We start from the raw sequence: 22818 nt of genomic DNA on the forward strand, positions 1-22818 counted from the left end.
GGGTGTGTCGGTACGGCTGTGTCGACATGTTTGATGAGGATAATGAGGTGGAGGCGGAGCAGATGCATTTTGAAGGGACGTCACCCCCTGCGGGGCAGACACCCGAGTGGATGAACTTATGGAAAGAAATGAGTGCACGTATAGATTCTTTACATAAGAAATTTGACGACATGCCAAATGTGGGACAGCCGGGATCTCAGCTCGTGCCTGTCCAGGTGCCTCAGGGGTCGTCAGGGGCTCTAAAACGCCCGCTACCTCAGTTTGCAGACCCGGATGTCGACACGGATACTGATAACAGTGTCGACGACGATGAGCCAAACCTAATGCCTGTCAGGGCCATTCACTGCATGATTGAGGCAATGAAAGAGGTGTTAAACATTTCTGATTTACATCCAGGTACCACAAAAAAGGGTATTATGTTTGGGGAGAAAAAACTACCCGTAGTTTTTCCCCCATCAGATGAACTAAATGAAGTGTGTGAAGAAGCGTGGCTTTTCCCTGATAAAAAATTTGTAATTCCTAAGAAGGTACTAATGGCGTTCCCTTTCCCGCCAGAGGATAGGTCACGTTGGGAAACACCACCTAGGGTGGATAAAGCGCTCATACGTTTGTCAAAAAAGGGTGGCACTACCCTCTCAGGATACGGCCGCCCTTAAGGAGCCTGCTGATAGAAAGCAGGAGGCAATCCTGAAGTCTGTATACACACACTCAGGCATTATACTTAGACCAGCTATTGCGTCAGCTTGGATGTGCAGTGCTGCCGCTGCATGGTCAGAAAAACTGTCAGAAAATATTGACACACTAGACAGAGACACTATTCTGCTAACGATTGACCATATAAAAGATTCAGTCTTATATATGAGAGATGCACAGAGGGAAATTTGCCGGCTGGCATCTAAAGTAAGTGCATTGTCTATCTCTGCTAGGAGATGCTTATGGACTCGTCAGTGGACAGGAGATGCAGATTCCAAGAGGCACATGGAAGTTTGGCCTTATATAGGGGAGGAATTATTTGGGGATGGTCTCTCCGACCTAGTTTCCACAGCAACGTCTGGGAAGTCAGCATTTTTACCCCATGTTCCCTCACAGCCTAAGAAGGCGCCATTTTATCAGGTTCAGTCCTTTCGGACCCAGAAAAGCAAGCGTGGAAAAGGAGGGTCTTTTCTGTCTAGAGGCAGAGGTAGGGGAAAAAGGCTGCAACAGACAGCAGGTTCCCAGGAACAAAAGTCCTCCCCCGCTTCCTCTTCCAAGTCCGCCGCATGACGGTGGGGCTCCACAGGTGGAGCCAGGTACGGTGGGGGCCCGCCTCAGAAATTTCAGCGATCAGTGGGCTCGCTCACAGGTGGATCCCTGGATCCTTCAAGTAGTATCTCAGGGATACATGCTGGAATTCGAGGCGGCTCCACCCCACCGGTTCCTAAAATCTGCCTTGCCGATTGCTCCCTCAGACAGGGAGGCGGTGCTAGCGGCAATTCACAAGCTGTATTCCCAACAGGTGATAATCAAGGTACCCCTACTTCAACAAGGCCGGGGTTACTATTCCACACTATTTGTGGTACCGAAGCCGGACGGTTCGGTGAGACCCATTTTAAATTTGAAATCCTTGAACATGTACATAAAAAAATTCAAGTTCAAGATGGAATCGCTCAGGGCGGTTATTGCAAGCCTGGACGAGGGGGATTACATGGTTTCCCTGGACATCAAGGATGCTTACCTGCATGTCCCCATTTACCATCCTCACCAGGAGTACCTCAGATTTGTGGTACAGGATTGCCATTACCAATTCCAGACGCTGCCGTTTGGACTCTCCACGGCACCAAGGGTATTTACCAAGGTTATGGCGGAAATGATGATACTCCTTCGAAGAAAGGGAGTTTTAATTATCCCGTACTTGGACGATCTCCTAATAAAGGCACGGTCCAAAGAACAGTTGTTGGTGGGAGTAGCACTATCTCAGGAAGTGCTGAACCAGCACGGCTGGATTCTGAATATCCCAAAGTCACAGCTGGTCCCGACGACACGTCTACTGTTCCTGGGGATGATTCTGGACACAGTCCAGAAAAAAGTGTTTCTCCCGGAGGAGAAAGCCAGGGAATTGTCTTCTCTAGTCAGAGACCTCCTGAAACCAAAACAGGTATCGGTGCATCACTGCACGCGGGTCTTGGGAAAGATGGTAGCTTCTTACGAAGCAATTCCATTCGGCAGGTTCCATGCCAGAATCTTTCAGTGGGACCTGTTGGACAAGTGGTCCGGATCGCATCTTCAGATGCATCGCTTGATAACCCTGTCTGCAAGAACCAGGGTGTCTCTTCTGTGGTGGCTGCAGAGTGCTCATCTTCTGGAGGGTCGCAGATTCGGCATTCAGGACTGGGTCCTGGTGACTACGGATGCCAGCCTGCGAGGCTGGGGGGCAGTCACAAAGGGAAGAAACTTCCAAGGACTATGGACAAGTCAGGAGACTTCCCTTCACATAAATATTCTGGAACTAAGGGCCATCTACAATGCCCTAAGTCAAGCAAAATCCCTGCTCCTACACCAGCCGGTGCTGATCCAGTCAGACAACATCACGGCAGTCGCCCATGTGAATCGACAGGGCGGCACAAGAAGCAGGATGGCAATGACAGAAGCCACAAGAATTCTACGATGGGCGGAAAATCATGTACTAGCACTGTCAGCAGTGTTCATTCCGGGAGTGGACAACTGGGAAGCAGACTTCCTCAGCAGACACGACCTCCACCCGGGAGAGTGGGGACTTCATCCAGAAGTCTTCCAAATGATTGTACATCAGTGGGGTCGTCCACAGGTGGACATGATGGCGTCCCGCCTAAACAAAAAACTAGAGAGGTATTGCGCCAGGTCAAGAGACCCTCAAGCGATAGCTGTGCACGCTCTGGTGACACCGTGGGTGTACCAGTCAGTTTATGTGTTCCCTCCGCTACCTCTCATACCAAAGGTATTGAGAATAATAAGAAAGCGAGGAGTAAACACAATTCTCGTGGTTCCGGATTGGCCAAGAAGAACATGGTACCCGGAACTTCAAGAGATGATCTCAGAGGACCCGTGGCCTCTGCCGCTAAGACAAGACCTGCTACAGCAGGGGCCCTGTCTGTTCCAAGACTTACCGCGGCTGCGTTTGAAGGCATGGCGGTTGAACGCCGGATCCTGAAAGAAAAGGGCATTCCGGAGGAAGTCATTCCTACGCTTATTAAAGCCAGGAAAGAGGTTACAGCAAATCATTATCACCGCATATGGCGGAAATATGTTGCATGGTGTGAGGCCGAAAAGGCCCCAACTGAGGAATTTCAACTAGGTCGATTTCTGCATTTCCTGCAAGCAGGAGTGAATATGGGCCTAAAACTGGGTTCCATTAAGGTACAGATCTCGGCTCTATCGATTTTCTTTCAGAAAGAACTAGCTTCAGTACCTGAAGTTCAGACATTTGTAAAGGGAGTGCTGCATATTCAGCCCCCATATGTGCCTCCTGTGGCACCTTGGGATCTCAACGTGGTGTTGAGTTTCTAAAAATCACATTGGTTTGAACCACTAAAAACCGTGGATCTGAAATATCTCACGTGGAAGGTGGTCATGTTATTGGCCTTGGCTTCTGCCAGGCGAGTATCAGAATTGGCGGCTTTGTCTTATAAAAGCCCTTATCTGATTTTCCATATGGATAGGGCAGAATTGAGGACTCGTCCCCAGTTTCTCCCTAAGGTGGTGTCAGCGTTTCATTTGAACCAGCCTATTGTGTTGCCTGCGGCCACTAGGGACTTGGAGGACTCCAAGTTGTTAGACGTGGTCAGGGCCCTGAAAATATGTGTTTCCAGGACGGCTGGAGTCAGAAAATCTGACTCGCTGTTTATCCTATATGCACCCAACAAGCTGGGTGCTCCTGCTTCTAAGCAGACTATTGCTCGTTGGATTTGTAGTACAATTCAACTTGCACATTCTGTGGCAGGCCTGCCACAGCCAAAATCTGTCAATGCCCATTCCACAAGGAAGGTGGGCTCATCTTGGGCGGCTGCCCGAGGGGTCTCGGCTTTACAGCTTTGCCGAGCTGCTACTTGGTCAGGGGCAAACACGTTTGCAAAATTCTATAAATTTGATACCCTGGCTGAGGAGGACCTGGAGTTCTCTCATTCGGTGCTGCAGAGTCATCCGCACTCTCCCGCCCGTTTGGGAGCTTTGGTATAATCCCCATGGTCCTTACGGAGTTCCCAGCATCCACTAGGACGTCAGAGAAAATAAGAATTTACTCACCGGTAATTCTATTTCTCGTAGTCCGTAGTGGATGCTGGGCGCCCATCCCAAGTGCGGTTTATCTGCAATACTTGTACATAGTTATTGTAAACTAAATCGGGTTATTGTTGAGCCATCTGTTGAGAGGCTCAGTTGTTTCATACTGTTAACTGGGTTTCATATCACGAGTTGTACGGTGTGATTGGTGTGGCTGGTATGAGTCTTACCCGGGATTCAAAATCCTTCCTTATTGTGTACGCTCGTCCGGGCACAGTATCCTAACTGAGGCTTGGAGGAGGGTCATAGTGGGAGGAGCCAGTGCACACCAGGTAGTCTGAAATCTTTCTAGAGTGCCCAGCCTCCTTCGGAGCCCGCTATTCCCCATGGTCCTTACGGAGTTCCCAGCATCCACTACGGACTACGAGAAATAGAATTACCGGTGAGTAAATTCTTATTTTTTTTTTGAGTTGCTGATTTTTTGCCACATCACACTGTATTTGCATATGTCCGCCCACAAGGAGGATGACGTACTGACTGGAAAACAGGAAATATAGGCAGATTATTGAGAATGCACATACACTGCTCAATACCGGGAGATTGTGTCCGAGAGTCTTGCTTTGGAATGACAGATCGGAAAATCAGTCGTTCGTGTTTATGGGCCATATTTTCTCGATTTATCGTTGAGACGATTGTTCATACACACTATATGACAATCAGGTCGATGTTACAATTATTGGCAAATCGCCCTAATAGTTGTATAGTATATACTTAGCTTTAAGGTGCCTTGAGGACCCCGCGTTTGGGGACCTCTGGCCTACAAAGATGGAATTATCCAATGTATTTGTCATTCTACACTTTTCCACAACAGAGAAGCCAACTGTTTTCAATCTGTCTGCAAGACAATTATTGTCAGCCACCCCCTCAATACGCAGCTGTATTTATAAGTTGCTCAGTGATTGATTTAATGTTCTGTTTATACTGTAAATGGAAAAAAAGACACACAAAACAGATTTTGATAATGTAAGTTATGAAACAACTGTAATCCTAAAAGAAAATAAATAAGAAAATGTGAAGTAATTAAGAAGTCACAGTCTCCTTCTAGCCAGAGACAATTTAACTACAGACCTATATTTCATAATAGTAAGAACATTAAATAATTACTATAGTATGTGTGGGGAATTTTTCTGAAAGAGGGTGTTACTGGTTTAAGTGTTTGCGAGCCCTCTAAACTGAAGTTATTGGTTCTGCAGCTGTTGCAGGGAACCTGAGCCAATCCCTTTTAACTGTTGCTAACTATTGTCGTAGAGTTAAAAAAAACAAAAAAATAACTGCATTCTATTTAATATTAATAAGAGAGGTTTTTACCATAATATATATTTGGTATTAAACATGGATGGCACAGATCTGGTATAACATATCTTTTATATTGTTAGAATACACAAGTGGTACTAATATATGTATAAACTCCTGTAAACTATGTAAACTGTGAGTTCTGATGCCATAATTTTTAATTGGTGAGCTCTGATGTCATAAATTCAGTATTGTTAAGGACAAATGACATATTATAAGGCATATTGTACCTCTCTGCTGCGTGGTTACATTTTTTTCTCACAAGGCTGTGCTGTATTTGTTTGCTTGCTTTTAATGCTGAAGTATTAGACTGGAAGGTATCAGGATGACACGTCGACAGTCAATAAGGTTGACCACTATTGGTCGATATGCATTAGGTTGACATGGACAAAAGGTCGACATGAGGTCTTTTAATAATTTTTATTTTATTTTCAACTTTTTCATACCATCCATGTGGACTACAAATGGAAATAGTAACCTGTGTCGAGCACAGCGGTAGCGGAGCGAGGTACCTTTCCTTCGCTTGCCATGCAAGAGGACGCGGTGCACTAATTGGGGTTCCCACTCATTTTACAAAGAAAACAACTCACGTCAACCTTTTCCGTGTTGATCTTTCTCTGACGTCCTAGTGGATGCTGGGGACTCCGTATGGACCATGGGGAAAAGACGGCTCCGCAGGAGACTGGGCACATCTAAGAAAGATTTAGGACTACCTGGTGTGCACTGGCTCCTCCCCCTATGACCCTCCTCCAAGCCCCAGTTAGATTTCTGTGCCCGGCTGAGCTGGATGCACACTAGGGGCTCTCCTCCTGAGCTCCTAGGAAGACAGTATATGTTAGGTTTTTTATTTTCAGTGAGACCTGCTGGCAACAGGCTCACTGCACCGAGGGACTAAGGGGAGAAGAAGCGAACCTACCTAAGTGGTGGTAGCTTGGGCTTCTTAGGCTACTGGACACCATTAGCTCCAGAGGGATCGAACACAGGACCCGACCTCGTCGTCCGTTCCCGGAGCCGCGCCGCCGTCCCCCTTACAGAGCCAGAAGCAAGAAGGTGGTCCGGAAAATCGGCGGCTGAAGACTTCTGTCTTCTCCAAGGTAGCGCACAGCACTGCAGCTGTGCGCCATTGCTCCTCATGCACACCACACACTGCGGTCACTGATGGGTGCAGGGCGCTGGGGGGGCGCCCTGAGCAGCAATATTAACACCTTGGCTGGCGAACTGACACCATATATAGCCCCAGGGGCTATATAGGTGTTTATTAACCCCTGCCAGAACTTTTACAATAGCGGGAGAAAGCCCGACGAAAAAGGGGCGGAGCCATCTCCCTCAGCACACTGGCGCCATTTTCCCTCACAGCTCTGCTGGAGGGATCGCTTCCTGGCTCTCCCCTGCAGTCCTGCACTACAGAAAAGGGTTAAAAATAGAGGGGGGGCACAAATTAGGCGCAGTATATATATATATATTATGCAGCTATAAGGGAAAACACTCTCTATAGGTGATATCCCTGTGATATATAGCGCTCTGGTGTGTGCTGGCATACTCTCCCTCTGTCTCCCCAAAGGGCTTTGTGGGGTCCTGTCCTCTGTCAGAGCATTCCCTCTACCAGTAGTTTTCCTGCATCTGAGGAATTGATATGAGGTGTGTGAGGAAGCGTGGACTTCCCCCGATAAGAAATTGATAATTTCTAAGCTTCGTACCCTTTTCCGCCAGAGGATAGGTCACGTTGGGAAATAACCCCTAGGGTAGATAAAGCGGTTACACGCTTATTAAAAAAGGTGGCACTACCGTCACGGATACGGCCGCCCTGAAAGACCTGCTGATAGAAAGCAGAAAACTACCCTTAAAGCTATATACACACACACGGGCATTATATTGAGACCTGCTATTGCCTCGGCATGGATGTGCAGTGCGGCAGCTGCGTGGTCAGATTCCCTGTCGGATAATATTTATACTATAGATAGGGACAATATTTTGCTGAAAATAGAGCATATAAAAGACGCTGTCTTATACATGCGTGATGCACAGAGGGATATTTGCCGACTGGCATCACTAATAAGCGCTATGTAAAACCATTGCCGCCAGACGGGGGTTATGGACTCGGCAATGGTCGGGCGATGCCGATTCAAAACGGCACATGGAAGTTTGCCCTAGAAGGGGGTGGAACTGTTTGGGGATGGTCTTTCAGACCTCGTTTCCACAGCTACGGTTGGGAAATCAAAACTTTTGCCACAAGCTACCCCACAGCAAAAGTAAGCACTGTATTATCAGGTACAGTCCCTACGGCCCCAGAAAAGTAGAGGGCTAGATGCTCATCTTTTCTGCCAAGAGGAAAAGGTAGAGGGAAAAAGCTGCAGCACACAGCTAGTTCCCGGGAGCAGAAGTCCTCCCCTGCGTCCGGTAAGTCCACAGCATGACGCTGGGGCTGCTCAGGCGGACCCGGGTACGGTGGGGGCCCGTCTCAGAAATTTCAGCGCACAGTGGGCTCTCTCACAGGTGGATCCCTGGGTTCTTCAAATAGTATCTCAGAGGTACAGGCTGGAATTCGAGACGTCTCCCCCCCGCCGTTTCCTAAAATCTGCCTTACCGGTAACTCCCTCTGCTTGGGAGGCAGTGTTGGTGGCTATCCAAAAAACTGTATTCACAGCAAGTGATTATCAAGGTACCCCTCCTTCAACAGGAAAAGGGTTACTTTTCCACAATGTTTGTGGTACCGAAACCGGACGGTTCGGTGAGACCCATCTTAAATTTAAAATCCTTGAACACATATAACAAAAGATTCAAGTTCAAGATGGAATCGCTCAGGGCGATTATTGCGATCCTGGACGAGGGGGATTACAGGGTCTCTCTGGACATCAAGGATACTTACCTGCATGTCCCCATTTACCCTCCTCACCAGGAGTACCTCAAGATTGTGGTACCGGACTGTCACTATCAGTTCCAGACGCTGCCGTTTGGATTATCCACGGCACCGAGGGTCTTTACCATGGGTAATGACCGAAATGATGATACTCCTTCGCAAGAAGGGAGTTTTAAATATCCCGTACTTGGACGATCTCCTGATAAAGGCGAGGTCCAAGGAACAGTTGGTAAGGGGGTAGCACTTTCTCGGGAAGTGCTGCAACAGCAGAACTGGATTCTCAATTCCAAAGTCACAGCTGGTCCCGACGACACGTCTTCTGTTCCTGGGAATGATTCTGGAAACAGACCAGAAAAAAGTGTTTCTTCCAATGGAAAAAGCCGAGGAGTTGTCATCTCTAGTCAGAAACCTCCTAAGACCGGGACAGGTGTCGGTACATCAATGCACACGAGTCCTGGGAAAAATGGTAGCTTCGTACGAAGCAATTCCATTCGGAAAGTTCCACGCAAGGATTTTCCAGTGGGACCTGTTGGACAAATGGTCCGGGTCCCATCTCCAGATACAGCAGCGGATAACCCGGTCGGCAAGAACCAGGGTGTCGCTGCGGTGGTGGCTGCAGAGGGTTCATCTACTAGATCTACTAGAGGGCCGCAGATTCGGAATACAGGACTGGGTCCTGGGGACCACGGATGCCAGCCTTCGGGGCTGGGGTGCAGTCACACAGGGAATAAAATCCCAAGGACTATGGTCCAAAACAGGAGTTTTCACTTAACATAAATTTTCTGGAGATAAGAGCCATTTACAAGGCCCTAAGCAAAACAAGGCCCCTGCTTCACCAGCCGTACTGATCCAATCAGACAACATCACGGCGCTCGCCCATGTAAACAGGCAGGGCGGCACAAGAAGCAGGAGGGCGATGGTAGAAGCCACAAGGATTCCCCGTTGGGCGAAAAATCATGTGGTAGCACTGGCAGCAGTGTTCATTCCGGGAGTGGACAACTGGGAAGCAGACTTCCGCAGCAGACTCCACCCGGGAGAATAGGGACTTCATCCAGAAGTCTTCCAAATGCTGGTAAACCGTTGGGAAAGACCACAGGTGGACATGATGGCGTCCTGCCTCAATAAAAAAGATATTGCGCCAGGTCAAGGGAACCTCAGGCGATCGCTGTGGACGCTCTAGTGACACCGCGGGTGTACCAGTCGGTTTATGTGTTCCCTCCTCTCCCTCTCATACCCAAGGTACTGAGGATAATAAGGAAAAGAGGAGTAAGAACTTTACTCATGGTTCCGGATTGGCCAAGAAGGGCTTGGTACCTGGAACTTCAGGAGTTGATCTCAGAGGACCCATGGCCTCTGCCACTCAGACAGGATCTGCTGCAGCAGGGGCCCTGTCTGTTCAAAGACTTACCGCGGCTGCATTGACGGCATGGCGGTTGAACACCGGATCCTGAGTGAAAAAGGCATTCCGGAGGAAGTCATTCTTATCCTGATCAAAGCCAGGAAGGATGTCAGCCTGAAGTGCAGACGTTGTAAGGGAGTGCTGCATATTCAGCCCCTTTTTTGTGCCCCAGTGGCACCTTGGGATCTCAATGTGGTTTTGAAGTTCCTGGAATCACATTGGTTTGAGCCACTTAAAACCGTGGATTTGAAATATCTCACATGAAAAGTGGTCATGTGTTGGCTCTGGCTTCGGCCAGGCATGTGTCAGAATTGGCGGCTTTGTCATAAAAAAGCCCTTACCTGACTTTCCATATGGATAGGGCAGAGTTGAGGACTCGTCCTCACTTTCTCCCGAAGGTGGTATCAGGTTTTCACTTGTACCAACCTATTGTGGTGCCTGCGGCTACTAGGGACCTGGAGGATTCCAAGTTACTGGACGTAGTCAGGGCCCTGAAAAATTATATTTCCAGGACGGCTGGAGTCCGGAAAACTGACTCGCTGTTTATCCTAGATGCACCCAACATGCTGGGTGCTCCTGCTTCTATGCAGACTATAGCGCGCTGGATTTGTAGCACTATTCAGCTTGCGCATTCTGCGGTGGGACTACCGCAGCCTAAATCTGTAAAAGTCCATTCCACATGGAAGGGGGCTCATCTTGGGCGGCTGCCCGAGGGGTCTCGGCTTTACAACTTGGCCGAGCTGCTACTTGGTCAGGGGCAAACACGTTGCAAAATTCTGCAAATTTGATACCCTGGCTGAGAAGGACCTTGAGTTCTCTCATTCGGTGCTGCAGAGTCATCCGCACTCTCCCGCCCGTTTGGGAGCTTTGGTATAATCCCCATGGTCCTTACGGAGTCCCCAGCATCCACTAGGACGTCAGAGAAAATAAGATTTTACTCACCGGTAAATCTATTTCTCGTAGTCCGTAGTGGATGCTGGGCGCCCATCCCTAGTGCGGATTGTCTGCAATACTTGTAAATAGTTATTGTTACACAAATCGGGTTGTTATTGCGAACCATCTATTCAGAGGTTCCATTGTTATCATACTGTTAACCGGGGTTCCTATCACGAGTTATATGGTGTGATTGGTGTGGCTGGTATGAGTCTTACCCGGGATTCAAAATCCTTCCTTATTGTGTCAGCTCTTCCGGGCACAGTGTCCTAACTGAGGCTTGGAGGAGGGTCATAGGGGGAGGAGCCAGTGCACACCAGATAGTCCTAAAGCTTTCTTTAGATGTGCCCAGTCTCCTGCGGAGCCGTCTATTCCCCATGGTCCTTACGGAGTCCCCAGCATCCACTACGGACTACGAGAAATAGATTTACCGGTGAGTAAAATCTTATTTTTAACCATGTTGACCTTTTTCCCATGTCAACCTTTTGGGGACGACCTAGACACTGTCACAATCCCGACAGCCAGGATGCCGACAGCGTCAAAACCACAACGGAAAGATGTTAAAGTGTATGGACAGGATGTACTAACGGGAAAATTAGTTTTCTGGCTTTGGACGCATTTCCCATATGTACTAAGCCTTGGGCGACGGGGCTTCGGTGCAGAGGGTAACACCAGCTTTTACTGGCGTTATCCTACAGAAGCCTATGGGCTTCTTTTCCCATTCTTCATGAGAGAGACTCCCGGGGCTGAAACCCGGAAGTCCATTCACAGGCTCTGATTGCAAAGGGCAACTCTTATCGGAAGATCTGTCCCCTGCAATACTAATTGCATAAGTTAGTATATATGCAATTAGTTTCAATGTAATATGTGGCGCAATATTCCGGAGAAGGTTGGTACATCCCACCCTATGTATGCATGTTCCAGTGTAATATGTACTGATTTAGGAAATGGTAAGAATCAGTGACATGCGGTGAGGTCAGTGGCTGGGGAGGCACTGGCTAGTATTAGAGCCAGATCTTCACACACTTACATGAACCCAAGAGTTTGTGTGGACATTATACAAAGGTGCAGGAGTTTTACTTACTCTATCTATCTATCTATCTATCTATCTATCTATCTATCTATCTATCTATCTATCTATCTATCGTTTCTGGCTATGACAGAGTGGAAGCTGAGCTCATAGCTGCCTCACCTCTGGTCTTCCTGACAGTCGATGTATTTCCAGCAGAGCGCTGCAAATTTGGTGAGTTTTGACTATAAAAATGATTTGAATGATACAGATAATATTTATAATCTATAAATATCTTCTTTTGTGTTATTCTAATCATTTTTTTTACTCTATACTCTGGCGCATACTGGAGTATGACAGGTGTAGCTCTGACCGCCCCCCTTCCCCCCCCCCCCCGCCCCTCCCGCCTACCCTGACCGCACATCACTAATAAGAATACTATACAGTACAGTGGATAGCAGTTTATCGCTTCTCTTACCCCAAGTTCAGTGTTGTTCAGAATGTGTTACATAGTAATCTTTACTCTAGTTCTTGCTGGGAGATCTGCTCTTACGGAATTCAGGGAATTTTGCCCTCTGGATTACAAATGCCTAATTAGCACAAATAGTTATTTGTTCTGTGCAGAAATTCCATTTCCATGTGTGGTGCCATGTGTTGGTGTATATCTCTACATTTTTAACCCAAAAGTGACTTATGCTAAATATTTCTTACAGATTTTATTACATATTTGTCACTATTAAGCTAATGACAACTGGTAATATGGTTATTCAATTACTATGCTGCAGAACAGAGCTGCCAGTAGCCAAATGAAAGCATTTGCAGAAATTAACACATTTCAACTTAGAAGAAATCACTGTAGTGTTAAGGTGGTTACACATCTATACAGTCATCAGCCTGTCGTGTAATTTCAAAGATTGTGCTAGGTAAATAATAGTTAGAAACTTATAGGTTGCTTTGGCCAGCTTTTCCACTCCTCTCTCAATGGCTTGATACATTTCCCCCATAATACGGAAATAAACATTAGTTTTACATTTACTTTACTGCACACAACCCTCCCCCCCCCCCCCCCCCAAAAAAAAAAAAAAGTAGTTTCTTTAAAGCTGCACTTCTAGGTAGGGTGAATGATTGACTTATTATGCATTCCCCTCATCAAAGCTTTGAGTAGTCTGTAAAAGCCTAGGGGGGATGGAGGTAAAGTGGACGAAGATAAAGTACCAGCCAATCAGCTCCTAACTGCCATGTTACAGGCTGGGTTTGAAAATTTACAGCTATCAGCTGATTGGCTGGTACTTTATCACAGTCCACTTTATCTCCATCCAAGGCTTAGTAAATGGTTCCGGTATGAATGGTCGACCATGTTATAGTCGACAGTCATTAGGTCGACCACTATTGGTCGACATTGACATGGACACATGGTCGACACATGAAAATGGTCGACACGTGAAAAGGTCGACATGATTTTTTTTAAACTTTTTTTGGTGTCGTTTTTTGCGTAAAGTGACTGGGAACCCCAATTAGTGCACCGCTTCGCTCGCCATGCTTCGGGCATGGTGCCTTCGCTCCGCTACCGCTTCGCTCGGCACAGATTATCGCTCCAATCGTAGTCCACGTGGATCGTAAAGTATGGAAAAGTTCCCCAAAAGAAAAAAAGTTTAAAAACTCATGTCGACCTTTTCATGTGTCGACCATTTTCATGTGTCGACCATGTGTCCATGTCGACCATGTCAATGTCGACCAATAGTGGTCGACCTAATGACTGTCGACCATAACATGGTCGACCATCTGAACGGATACCTTAGTAAATACACCCCTAGGTCTTTGGGTAGCTGCGGTGAGTGATGTGACCACAGACACCAATATAAAGCTGCAGTCACAGACATTTCAACCTCTTGTTCGTCCTCTCACACTCATTTCAGTGACAATTTTAAAGTGGAGAGCTAAATACGTTTATACAGTAGGTCTCCAGAGAAAAACAGTTTCAGCTCTGCTAAAAGGAAGCAGCAGACAATTAAGAATGCATACATCTGGGAATACTGCTGTAAGTAGGTAAGCTTGCAAGAATATTTGCCTGCACTGGAATGTCTGGGAGGAGGCACTAAAATTTCGGGAGTTATCTCAGACTCCCTGGAGACTCGATCCGCTTCCTAGATTTCACCCGCTTTTCCAGTGAAATGAGTGTTGGGGTCCTAAGAATGTGATTTGTGGCAAATTCTGATATCTTGGCCCTGCACATATATGCTTGATTTTGGTATTCCACAGCGGGAGACGGTGCAGTAGTGACCAAAATTGTGGTATCACACCCCTCTCACGTACCCACTTGCCCTATACTGCAATGGAGAATTTTTCAAAGTAGGCATTATGCTTAAAGTTTAAAAAAATCCATTAGTTTTCTTATGTTACACCACATTCTAAAAACACATAATAGTGGTACAGTACATAAATAGGGTTGCAAGATTCTATCACATTGTACAATATTGTACACAGAGTATTGAACTTGGTGTTTTGTTTTGGAGTGCTGAACCCTTGTTTATTATTAATTATATTATTGTAGGTGTGTGTGTGTAGAACAAAAAATATATAACACCCAACAGATAAAACACTACAGGTATTCTTTCCAAATGACACCATGTTTATGTAGTGGCACTATAAACTCCTGTTCACTTATAAATGTTAAGATTTAATGCCATTCCTTTAGTTTTTATTAGGAATCCTTGTGGACCTTTGGCCTTATGCCTTCTTATGGTCCTTCAAACAGCAGTATATTATACACACGTATTGAGAAAATTACTGCTGTTACTGTATCTTTCTCTATTGACAACCATCTAGGTTATATCCAAAAAGTAATTGCAGATACAGCCACTAATCTATCATGTTATGTGTGTTTTCATTCTAGCATCCTTTATTTCGTGATTCCAGAGACGCAGCTGTGCAAACAATGCTAATTCTTATTTCTTTTTATTTTTTGTCAGATGAACATAATGACGTACAAAAGAAGACTTTTACCAAATGGATAAATGCTCGTTTCTCGAAGGTAAGACAATATGCCATACAAACCTTTCACATTTTACCTGATTACCCGAGAATGATTGTTCATTGGGGTAGCCAGGTGGATTCTTTCCTAAATTGTGTGACAGAAAAGCTGCCATGTTTGTTAATTGTACACAATGTACATCTATAATACTATCAGATGTTCATGTAAGGTAAGTATTGCAGATATATGGTTCATTTCTGCTGCATTATTCCATCTGAGAAACTACATCTCACCTGAAGATCAATTGTGTCTCCCTGTCTGCCCACCACATTTGCTGGATTACAGTGAACGTAAAAAGTTTTCACATTTTATTTTCCTATACCATGGAATCAATTTAGATTTTTTTTTTCCAACAATTTGTTATTTTCATAAATAAAGAAGGCTTTATAGATAGCAAAGGTACGCACAAAGGTACTAGACATGTAATATGGACATTGGGCCTTATTCGGAGATGTGTGTGAACCTGATGGTTTACGTACATCTACGATGGTCTTGTGGCTGCGCATTTGCAGAATGGGTCCTGTGTCCTTGTACGCATTGCCCGTAAGCTGCAGCCTGATTGACCAGAGTTTGGGGACGGTGTGGGCGGAGCTGGGCTGTGTTTCCGAAAACAGGGGGCGTATCTTACCCATTTTCTGAGAGTAGCTAGGCCAGTGTCTGCATCTTTGGACCTGTGTGAACAGCCAGGCCATCCCAAGGAACCTGAAATGTACAGGATGGCCGATGTTCACAGAAGTAATCTGATGATATCACACAAGCATGCAGGAGGCGTTTATTTACTTATGAACCTTCCTGCTTCTTTTGCATTTTTCTGTGATGTGTACATCTCTGAATCAGGCCCATTATTACAGACAGTAACATTGGTATCTGTATATGGCACTATTGTGGCGCAGGGGCAGCAACTGGCCATGGGCCAAATGTAGCACGTATCCTGCTGCAGACTGGCCTCTGTCCGGGATTCCTCCAGACAACTCTATCTGGAGTCTGGCTGGGGGAGATGTATACTGGAAATATTATTAAGCACAGCCTGGCACTGTCTCTGCTGGGCCAGCCCTCCCTACTGCTCCACCTCCAGTCTGCGGTGTGGGCAGTAGGACTCATAGGAGCCAGGAGAGCGTAACTGACGATTCCCTCAATGAAAACACATCCATCTGTGATGACCAACAAGCCACGCTCCCAGGCACTGACCATTTGAAATGGGCATGCCAGATGCTGGCATATAAAGTGGCCTGATTGAAGGGGCTCTAAAGATGTTATATAAAAGGGCTTGACCGAGGGAGATTTGAGGACTGAGACATATATTACAGTAAGTAAAATCATTAAAATGTTTATTTTTAAGATATTAGTATTAGTTTTACAGTTTCATAAAATAAGAGTTTCACAGCAAATAACCCTTACCTAATTGCGTGGGAGGCAAACTGTGGCCCTCTGTTCAAAGTCATTTTGTTAATACAGCACTCCAAGAACATTTTTTGGACGCCCCTGGTGTAGAGATTAACAAATTTTAAGGCAAAGCAAAGAACCAACAGATTACAGTGCTAGTTTGAAGTCAAAGCCATATGTAATAACATACATTGGCCCCCATTTATCAAGCCTTGGAGAGTGATAAATTACCAACCAACCAGCTCCTAACTGCCATGTTACAGGCTGGGTTTAAAAAAAATGACAGTTATGAGCTGATTGGTTGGTCTTTATGACCGTGCTATTTTTCACTCTCCAAGGCTTGATAAATCTGGGCCATTATATGCAATCCCAAATAAGAGGGAAAAGTACAGACTTGAAACAAAAGAAATCAAATGCAGACCAGAACAATAATATAACAAACATAATATTTATTATTATTATTATTATTATTATTATTAAGTGTATTTCTCACCTCAATTATTCCCAAAATGTAAAACACTCAATGTTTTGCAATTAAAAGTCTTGCCCTTTAAAATTGTAAAGCTGCTTAGTAAATAAACCCATGTGACACCAACTGTCAAACATGGAGGAGGAAGCATGATGATCTGGGGCTTTTGCTGGATCCCGAGTGACTGGCACCCTGAATCATATGGGATACTATATCATTTTGCATCACACTGCAGTACCTTCTGCTCTACACCAAATTAAGGGTTCATCCTACAGCAAGATAATGACCCACAACATACATACAGGTTAAGGACCTTGTGCAGGTTGCATCGCTATCGCGTTGCAATTGCAATGTGCCCAAGTAGGCACCACTGCGCACGCGCAGGACCCATCCTGCACGTGTTCGCCCAACCAATGCGATTGGATTGCATTGTCTGCGAAAGCCTCTGCCTGATTGAAAGGCAGAGGCGTTCGCGTGGCAGCGTTGCGGAGGCGGGACGCTACAAACGGGGGCGGGTCAGCTCAGCTTTTGTTGTGGCTGAGTAATATCACACGCAGCCACTTCAAAGGAAAAAATGGTGGCGGACATTTTTTGGGGGAAGAACAATATTTGATTTTCATTGTAGAAAGAATATCACAAGTGTGTTTGATGGTTCCAGGTGGCTACTATGAGAGGCCAGTGATATAGATGACATTTTGTTAAAGAAAATGGCTTTGTGTTTTTTTTTTCCCACTTCAGTTGTTTATTTGTTGATGTTTATATTTCTGAGTAGATTCCGACATTAAACTGTGCACATTTTAATGGAAAAAAGGGAGATTGTCAATTTTCTTATTTACATTGATAAATATTAGCCTCATATTTACATTGATAAATATTAGCCAAAGTTTCTGCATTTAGCTGCAATATTTTGCATTTTTTATTTAGAACTGTGAAATATGGCGATTAGTATTCCCAGTTCTACTTACACCCACAACCATGCAGAAAGAAATGTCCATTCTAGTCCCAGCTTCTGTTCATTCTGCTTTTTTCATTGTGAATTACAAATACAGGGCCTGATTCAGAGATTTACTGAAAACCGATATTTCCGTGAATCTCCGCCGCACTGCGCATGTGCAGAGCAGGTCTTACAATGTCCCTTGCAGGGCCCCAAAAGCTGCAGCATGATTGGCAGCATTCCAGAAAACGGCGATGTGTTAGCCCTGTTTTCTGGGCATGCTGAAGCCAGTGTCTGCATCCTTGGATAAAGCTTCACTTGCCCCCAGCAGCGTGATTTTGCCGGTCATCCTGAGTAACCTATGGGTTACTCAGATCTCCAATGTTCACGTAGTTGATCTGATGCTGCGTATTCGGAGGCAGCAGCAGATCAGAGAAGCCATCAATGGGTGTCTTTTATACTTAAAACGCCTCCTGCAGCTTTTGCACAGTGTTGCGCAGTCACTGAGTACAAAGACATGCCATTAGCGCCATTAGCGTCAACCTCTGAATTTAGCCCCACAGTGCATAATAGAATTCCTATGAACTGTGAAGCAAAGCACTTAAATATGTTATCGCTGGAACTTCTCAGTGAATCACCCTCGTTAAAAGTCCATTTGTGCAACATTACGGAGATATTTATAACTTATAGGTTATACTGATTAACCTTCCATACAGTATATGCTCACCGGCTGCCCATAATTATTGCTTGCCTTCAAAGCTACAAACATCTTTGTGCAAATAGACTATTTTGAGAGTTCTGATGTGACTGTGTGCTTGCTATGTGTTAAGAAAAAATAAAAGCAAACAGAGCCATGTCATACACTCACAGCAGAAATGATCATGTTTATTGCCAATAGGATAAGCAGCTCTGTGGTGGAATCTTGTGTCCGTGTTTGCAGTTTTAATGAGCGAAAACATATGTGAAATAACACTTTGTAACAGCACAAGAATTGTGGAACATATGATTGCAAATCATTGTGCAGTGGCAGGAATTTCCTGGAAATACTATTGGCATGATGTGTAATGCTCCCACACCCAGCTCTACGGGCTTTAAACTTTTCTATGCCACCACAAAATACATGTCTACTTTGCTTAGTCCAAACTTTTGCATTTAGCATGGATCGTGTACAATTGATCTATTTATTATTGTTTGTTAACAAGATGACTATAGGGTAGAGCTGAATAAATGTTTTATCCAACTAAGGCATACTCTCTGGCTCTGTGGCTGTTGTTGAACTGCGCTGACATTTACACACTGACTTCTTTGATCAAAGACCAGTATTGATTTCAGCATTCAAACCTGTTTGAAGACGTAACCAGCATTCAGCCTCCGTACTGAAATTGCTAAAGCATGCTTATTAACTATAGTTTCAAGCACCGCTACACACAAGCATAGAACCCGCAGTTAGCAATCATTAAGTAGAGGGAACGCCTTGAGAGCTCTCATAATATTTCTCTTCATCTGAAGAACAACAGCACCACCAACACAGAAACATTATTTGGGGGGTGTCCAAAGCCAAATAGAGTTTGCAAAACATCCTGTGAAATAGCCAGCTGGATCAGAGACAATCTGTAAGTGGCTCTGTGTCTGCGTCTGATGACACTTAACACTGTCATCCATACTAGTAGTGCAAAGATATATTGTAAGCAGTGCAAAGCTATTCATTCACAAATTATACATCAGCAACACTTGCATTGTTCTTTGGTAACACAGTAAAGTGGGATAATATAATTGCTGCAAATATTAACTACTTACACCATTTTTTTCCCCAAAAAACACTCAGAAATTATATATTTTTTAATTAATTAAGTTACATAGAAACATAGAAACATAGAATTTGACGGCAGATAAGAACCACTTGGCCCATCTAGTCTGCCCCTTTTTTATTTTATCCTTTAGGCAATCTCAACCTTTTTTTAACCTTAATTCTTTGTAAGGATATTCATATGCCTGTCCCAAGCATGTTTAAATTGCCCTACAGTCTTAGCCTCTACCACCTCTGATGGGAGGCTATTCCACTTATCCACTACCCTTTCTGTGAAGTAATTTTTCCTTAAATTTCCCCTGAACCTCCCCCCCTCCAGTCTCAGTGTATGTCCTCGAGTTCTAATACTTCTTTTCCTTTGAAGAATGTTTCCCTCCTGAACTTTGTTAAGACCCTTGATATATTTGAAAGTTTCTATCATGTCCCCCCTTTCCCTTCTCTCCTCCAAACTATACATGTTAAGATCTTTTAGCCTTTTCGGGTAAGTTTTGTGATGTAGGCCATGCACCATTATAGTTGCCCTTCTTTGTACACTCTCTAATGTATTTATATCCTTCTGGAGATAGGGTCTCCAGAACTGGACACAGTGTTCCAGATGGGGCCGTTAAATACAGTTAAATAGTTAAAGTTAAATACATCTTTTTAAAACCAACTAAGAGCCCAATTCAAACCTGATCACTGTTGTGCGAAATCGCATACCTGACGATTTTGAATGAGTACACATGCGTATGCACCGCAATGCGCAGGCGGGACGCCAAACAGCGGCGAATGGTGCGGAAATTTTGTTCGCTAGGCGCATGCAAGGTGATTGACAGGAAGCAGACCTTTGTGGGTGGAAACTGGCCATTTTCTGGGAGTGTCAGGAAAAACGCAGGCGTGTCCAATAATTTTCTGAGAGGATGTGTGACGTCAGCTCTGGCACCGAACAGCCTGTTTCTATCGCACTGTAGGAGTAAGTCCTGAGCTATACACAGACTGGAAAAATCATTCGATGGTGAGTGAGTTGCGAACAGATTTGTAGATGTCCGCTGTCTGGCGAGGTTCTTTCATGGGGCGGGTTTTCACTCTCTATGGGCAGTGACTATCTGATTGCAGACCTCTGAAAATTTGCAGAGGAGCGATCAGGTCTGAATTAGGCCCTTAATTCTAAGCAACTTTATGTCAGTCTAGCAGCTGCGCACTAGAGGTGAGGAGAGGCACCCACCTCCCTAAGAGGTCTTAGTGGCTGCTAGGCTGACCTACATGCTGAAGTGTGTAAACCTCACCTTCCCCAACCCCAGCCAATAAATATCAACAGTGAGAGCAGAAAAGAGCCGCGCACCCCAGCGCATGTCCCCATAGTACCAGCAGGAACCATGCGCTCATTGTGGCAAACGTCATACTATAGTACTGGCAGGAATTAGTGCAGCTCATTGGTTGCACTGTTCAAGGCATGAGTTTAGAAAGACATGGGGGGCCATAAAGCTCACTCTGTCGGGGCCAGTGAAGCTTCATACAAGGAAGCAGCCACTGACTACGATACGCCTAGGAACCGGGGCGAACACGTTGCCGTTTACTGGAATGCTCCCCATCACCGCTCCAAACGTCAGCAGCATGTCAATCATGCCACAGCTTTTTTGGCCCTGCGAGCACCATAAAGCTGGAAAGACATGGGGGGCATGAGGCTGGAGAGACACAGTGGGGGGCTTGAGGCTGGAAATACATGGGGCCCATGAGGATGGAGTTAAACAGGGATGAGGCTGGAGAAAAAATTGAAGGATAGGGCTGGGGCCTTGAAGTTGGAAAGACACAGTGAGGTCATAGGATGGAGAGACATAGGGAGTGAGGCTATTTGGCAGCCACAATAGATAGAGAGCTAGCAAATTTTGGGTCCAAAATTCTAGTATTTTAATATTTTATGAAAAAATGTAACATGTAGTGTCCATATGCCTTCATTATAACATTAAACCCCCCCCCCCCACCCCTTTCTCCCCACCATTGGCAATAGATTCCACAGTGGCCGTTGCATTACACCTCTCCCACCCACTAGTGCACTTGATCCCTCAGTGGTACCCCCAATCTTTCCCTAGTGCCCATATGTACCATTTGAAATTTAATTTCCCCTCTTTGCAATATATTGTTCCTTTACTGAGGGGTGTATCCAGGGCACAAATTATCAGTGCATTCCAGGGCACAAATCATCAGTGCGTCCGGGGCACAATCAGCAGTGATGTTGGTGGTAAGAAAGTGCTGCGGCAAGAAATCAGTTCTGCATTTGTGAAGAAGTGGTTTCCATTGAAATCGCTGGGGGAGGGGAGGCAGAACATTTGTTGCATTGGATCACAGTTGCATGCGACTGTGGCTGTTAAGAGGTTAGAAGACATAAGAGCAGAGGTGGGTAATAGGCGGTCCTCAAGCTGCTGTAGGACTGCACATCCCAGCAAGTTCTGCCATAGTTTGCTATTAGTGCTTGCTAAAACTGTGGCAGAGCATGCTAGGGTGTGTAGTTCATCAGCAGCTGGCGGTTGGCTCATTTCCCATCCCTGCATTAGAGGGTCTTGGAAGTTTTTGGTTTTCCGATGTAATGTGTTACAAATTCCTCAAAGCACATTTTTTAGTGGACACTAGCAAAAAACAGCTGTATAAACAAAGATTGTAAGAATATTATGTTCTAAAGAAGATATGTTGGTGTAGTTATTATATGTGTTAGATATGCATACTGGCATTTTTAGAGATGACACACTCAAATGGTGACTGTCTGCATTCAAGATATGATGACTACAGCTTGAACAGCTCTAATCATCGTCATTGGTTTCTAAGGTAAATGTGCTGTAAAATTGTTATACCATAGGAATCAATGATCTCTACAATTAGATACTGTATATTAAGATTGCATTCATCATGCATTGATCACAGCCAGAAACTGCCAGAAACAGGAAAATTAAACAAATCTGGCATCAGGACCTGATATCTGATGTCTGTTCCTGCATATAGCTGGTATTCATACATGCATATCTCCCATCATTCTGACAATAGGAGTCAGGACAAGGGAGGACATGGCCTCATCATAATGGGTGGAGCCAATCACGCCCTGAATGGGCAAACTTGTTATTTCTTTTAAATTCAATATGTTTTATTGAGTTTTACATGTTATTAAACAACAGTTGCATGTACATAATAAAAATAAAAGCCAAATGCATAGCAATTGTCTTGTGTGGTCTCATTAAGAAATCGCAAAAGGTGTCCAGGCGCATTACATTTCAAAATACAGTATTGTTTAATTCACATAATTGTGTATGTTCAAACGAAGCATTGTGTCACATGTACGTAACATCATAGGGCTTACATCAGTGGAATCTTCTTTGATACATACTGTACAATGAAGACTAATAAGCAAACTTGTTACTTCTGTGGTACACCTGACTAGGAAC

The 22818-nt window shown here is 45.0% G+C and overlaps 1 protein-coding gene across 3 annotated transcripts in view; it reads left to right on the top strand.

Moving 5' to 3' along the window:
* The window catches only part of UTRN (utrophin), a 1167552-nt gene that overhangs the window by 118004 nt on the left and 1026730 nt on the right, over positions 1–22818 (top strand). For all 3 annotated transcript variants that reach the window (XM_063917938.1, XM_063917937.1, XM_063917939.1), the window contains one exon: positions 14754–14815. In XM_063917938.1, the coding sequence (XP_063774008.1) occupies positions 14754–14815 (62 nt within the window). The remainder of the gene's footprint in view (positions 1–14753; positions 14816–22818) is intronic.

Source organism: Pseudophryne corroboree, chromosome 4 (assembly GCF_028390025.1).
Source record: "Pseudophryne corroboree isolate aPseCor3 chromosome 4, aPseCor3.hap2, whole genome shotgun sequence".
In the NCBI taxonomy this organism is placed as follows: Eukaryota; Metazoa; Chordata; class Amphibia; order Anura; family Myobatrachidae; genus Pseudophryne; species Pseudophryne corroboree.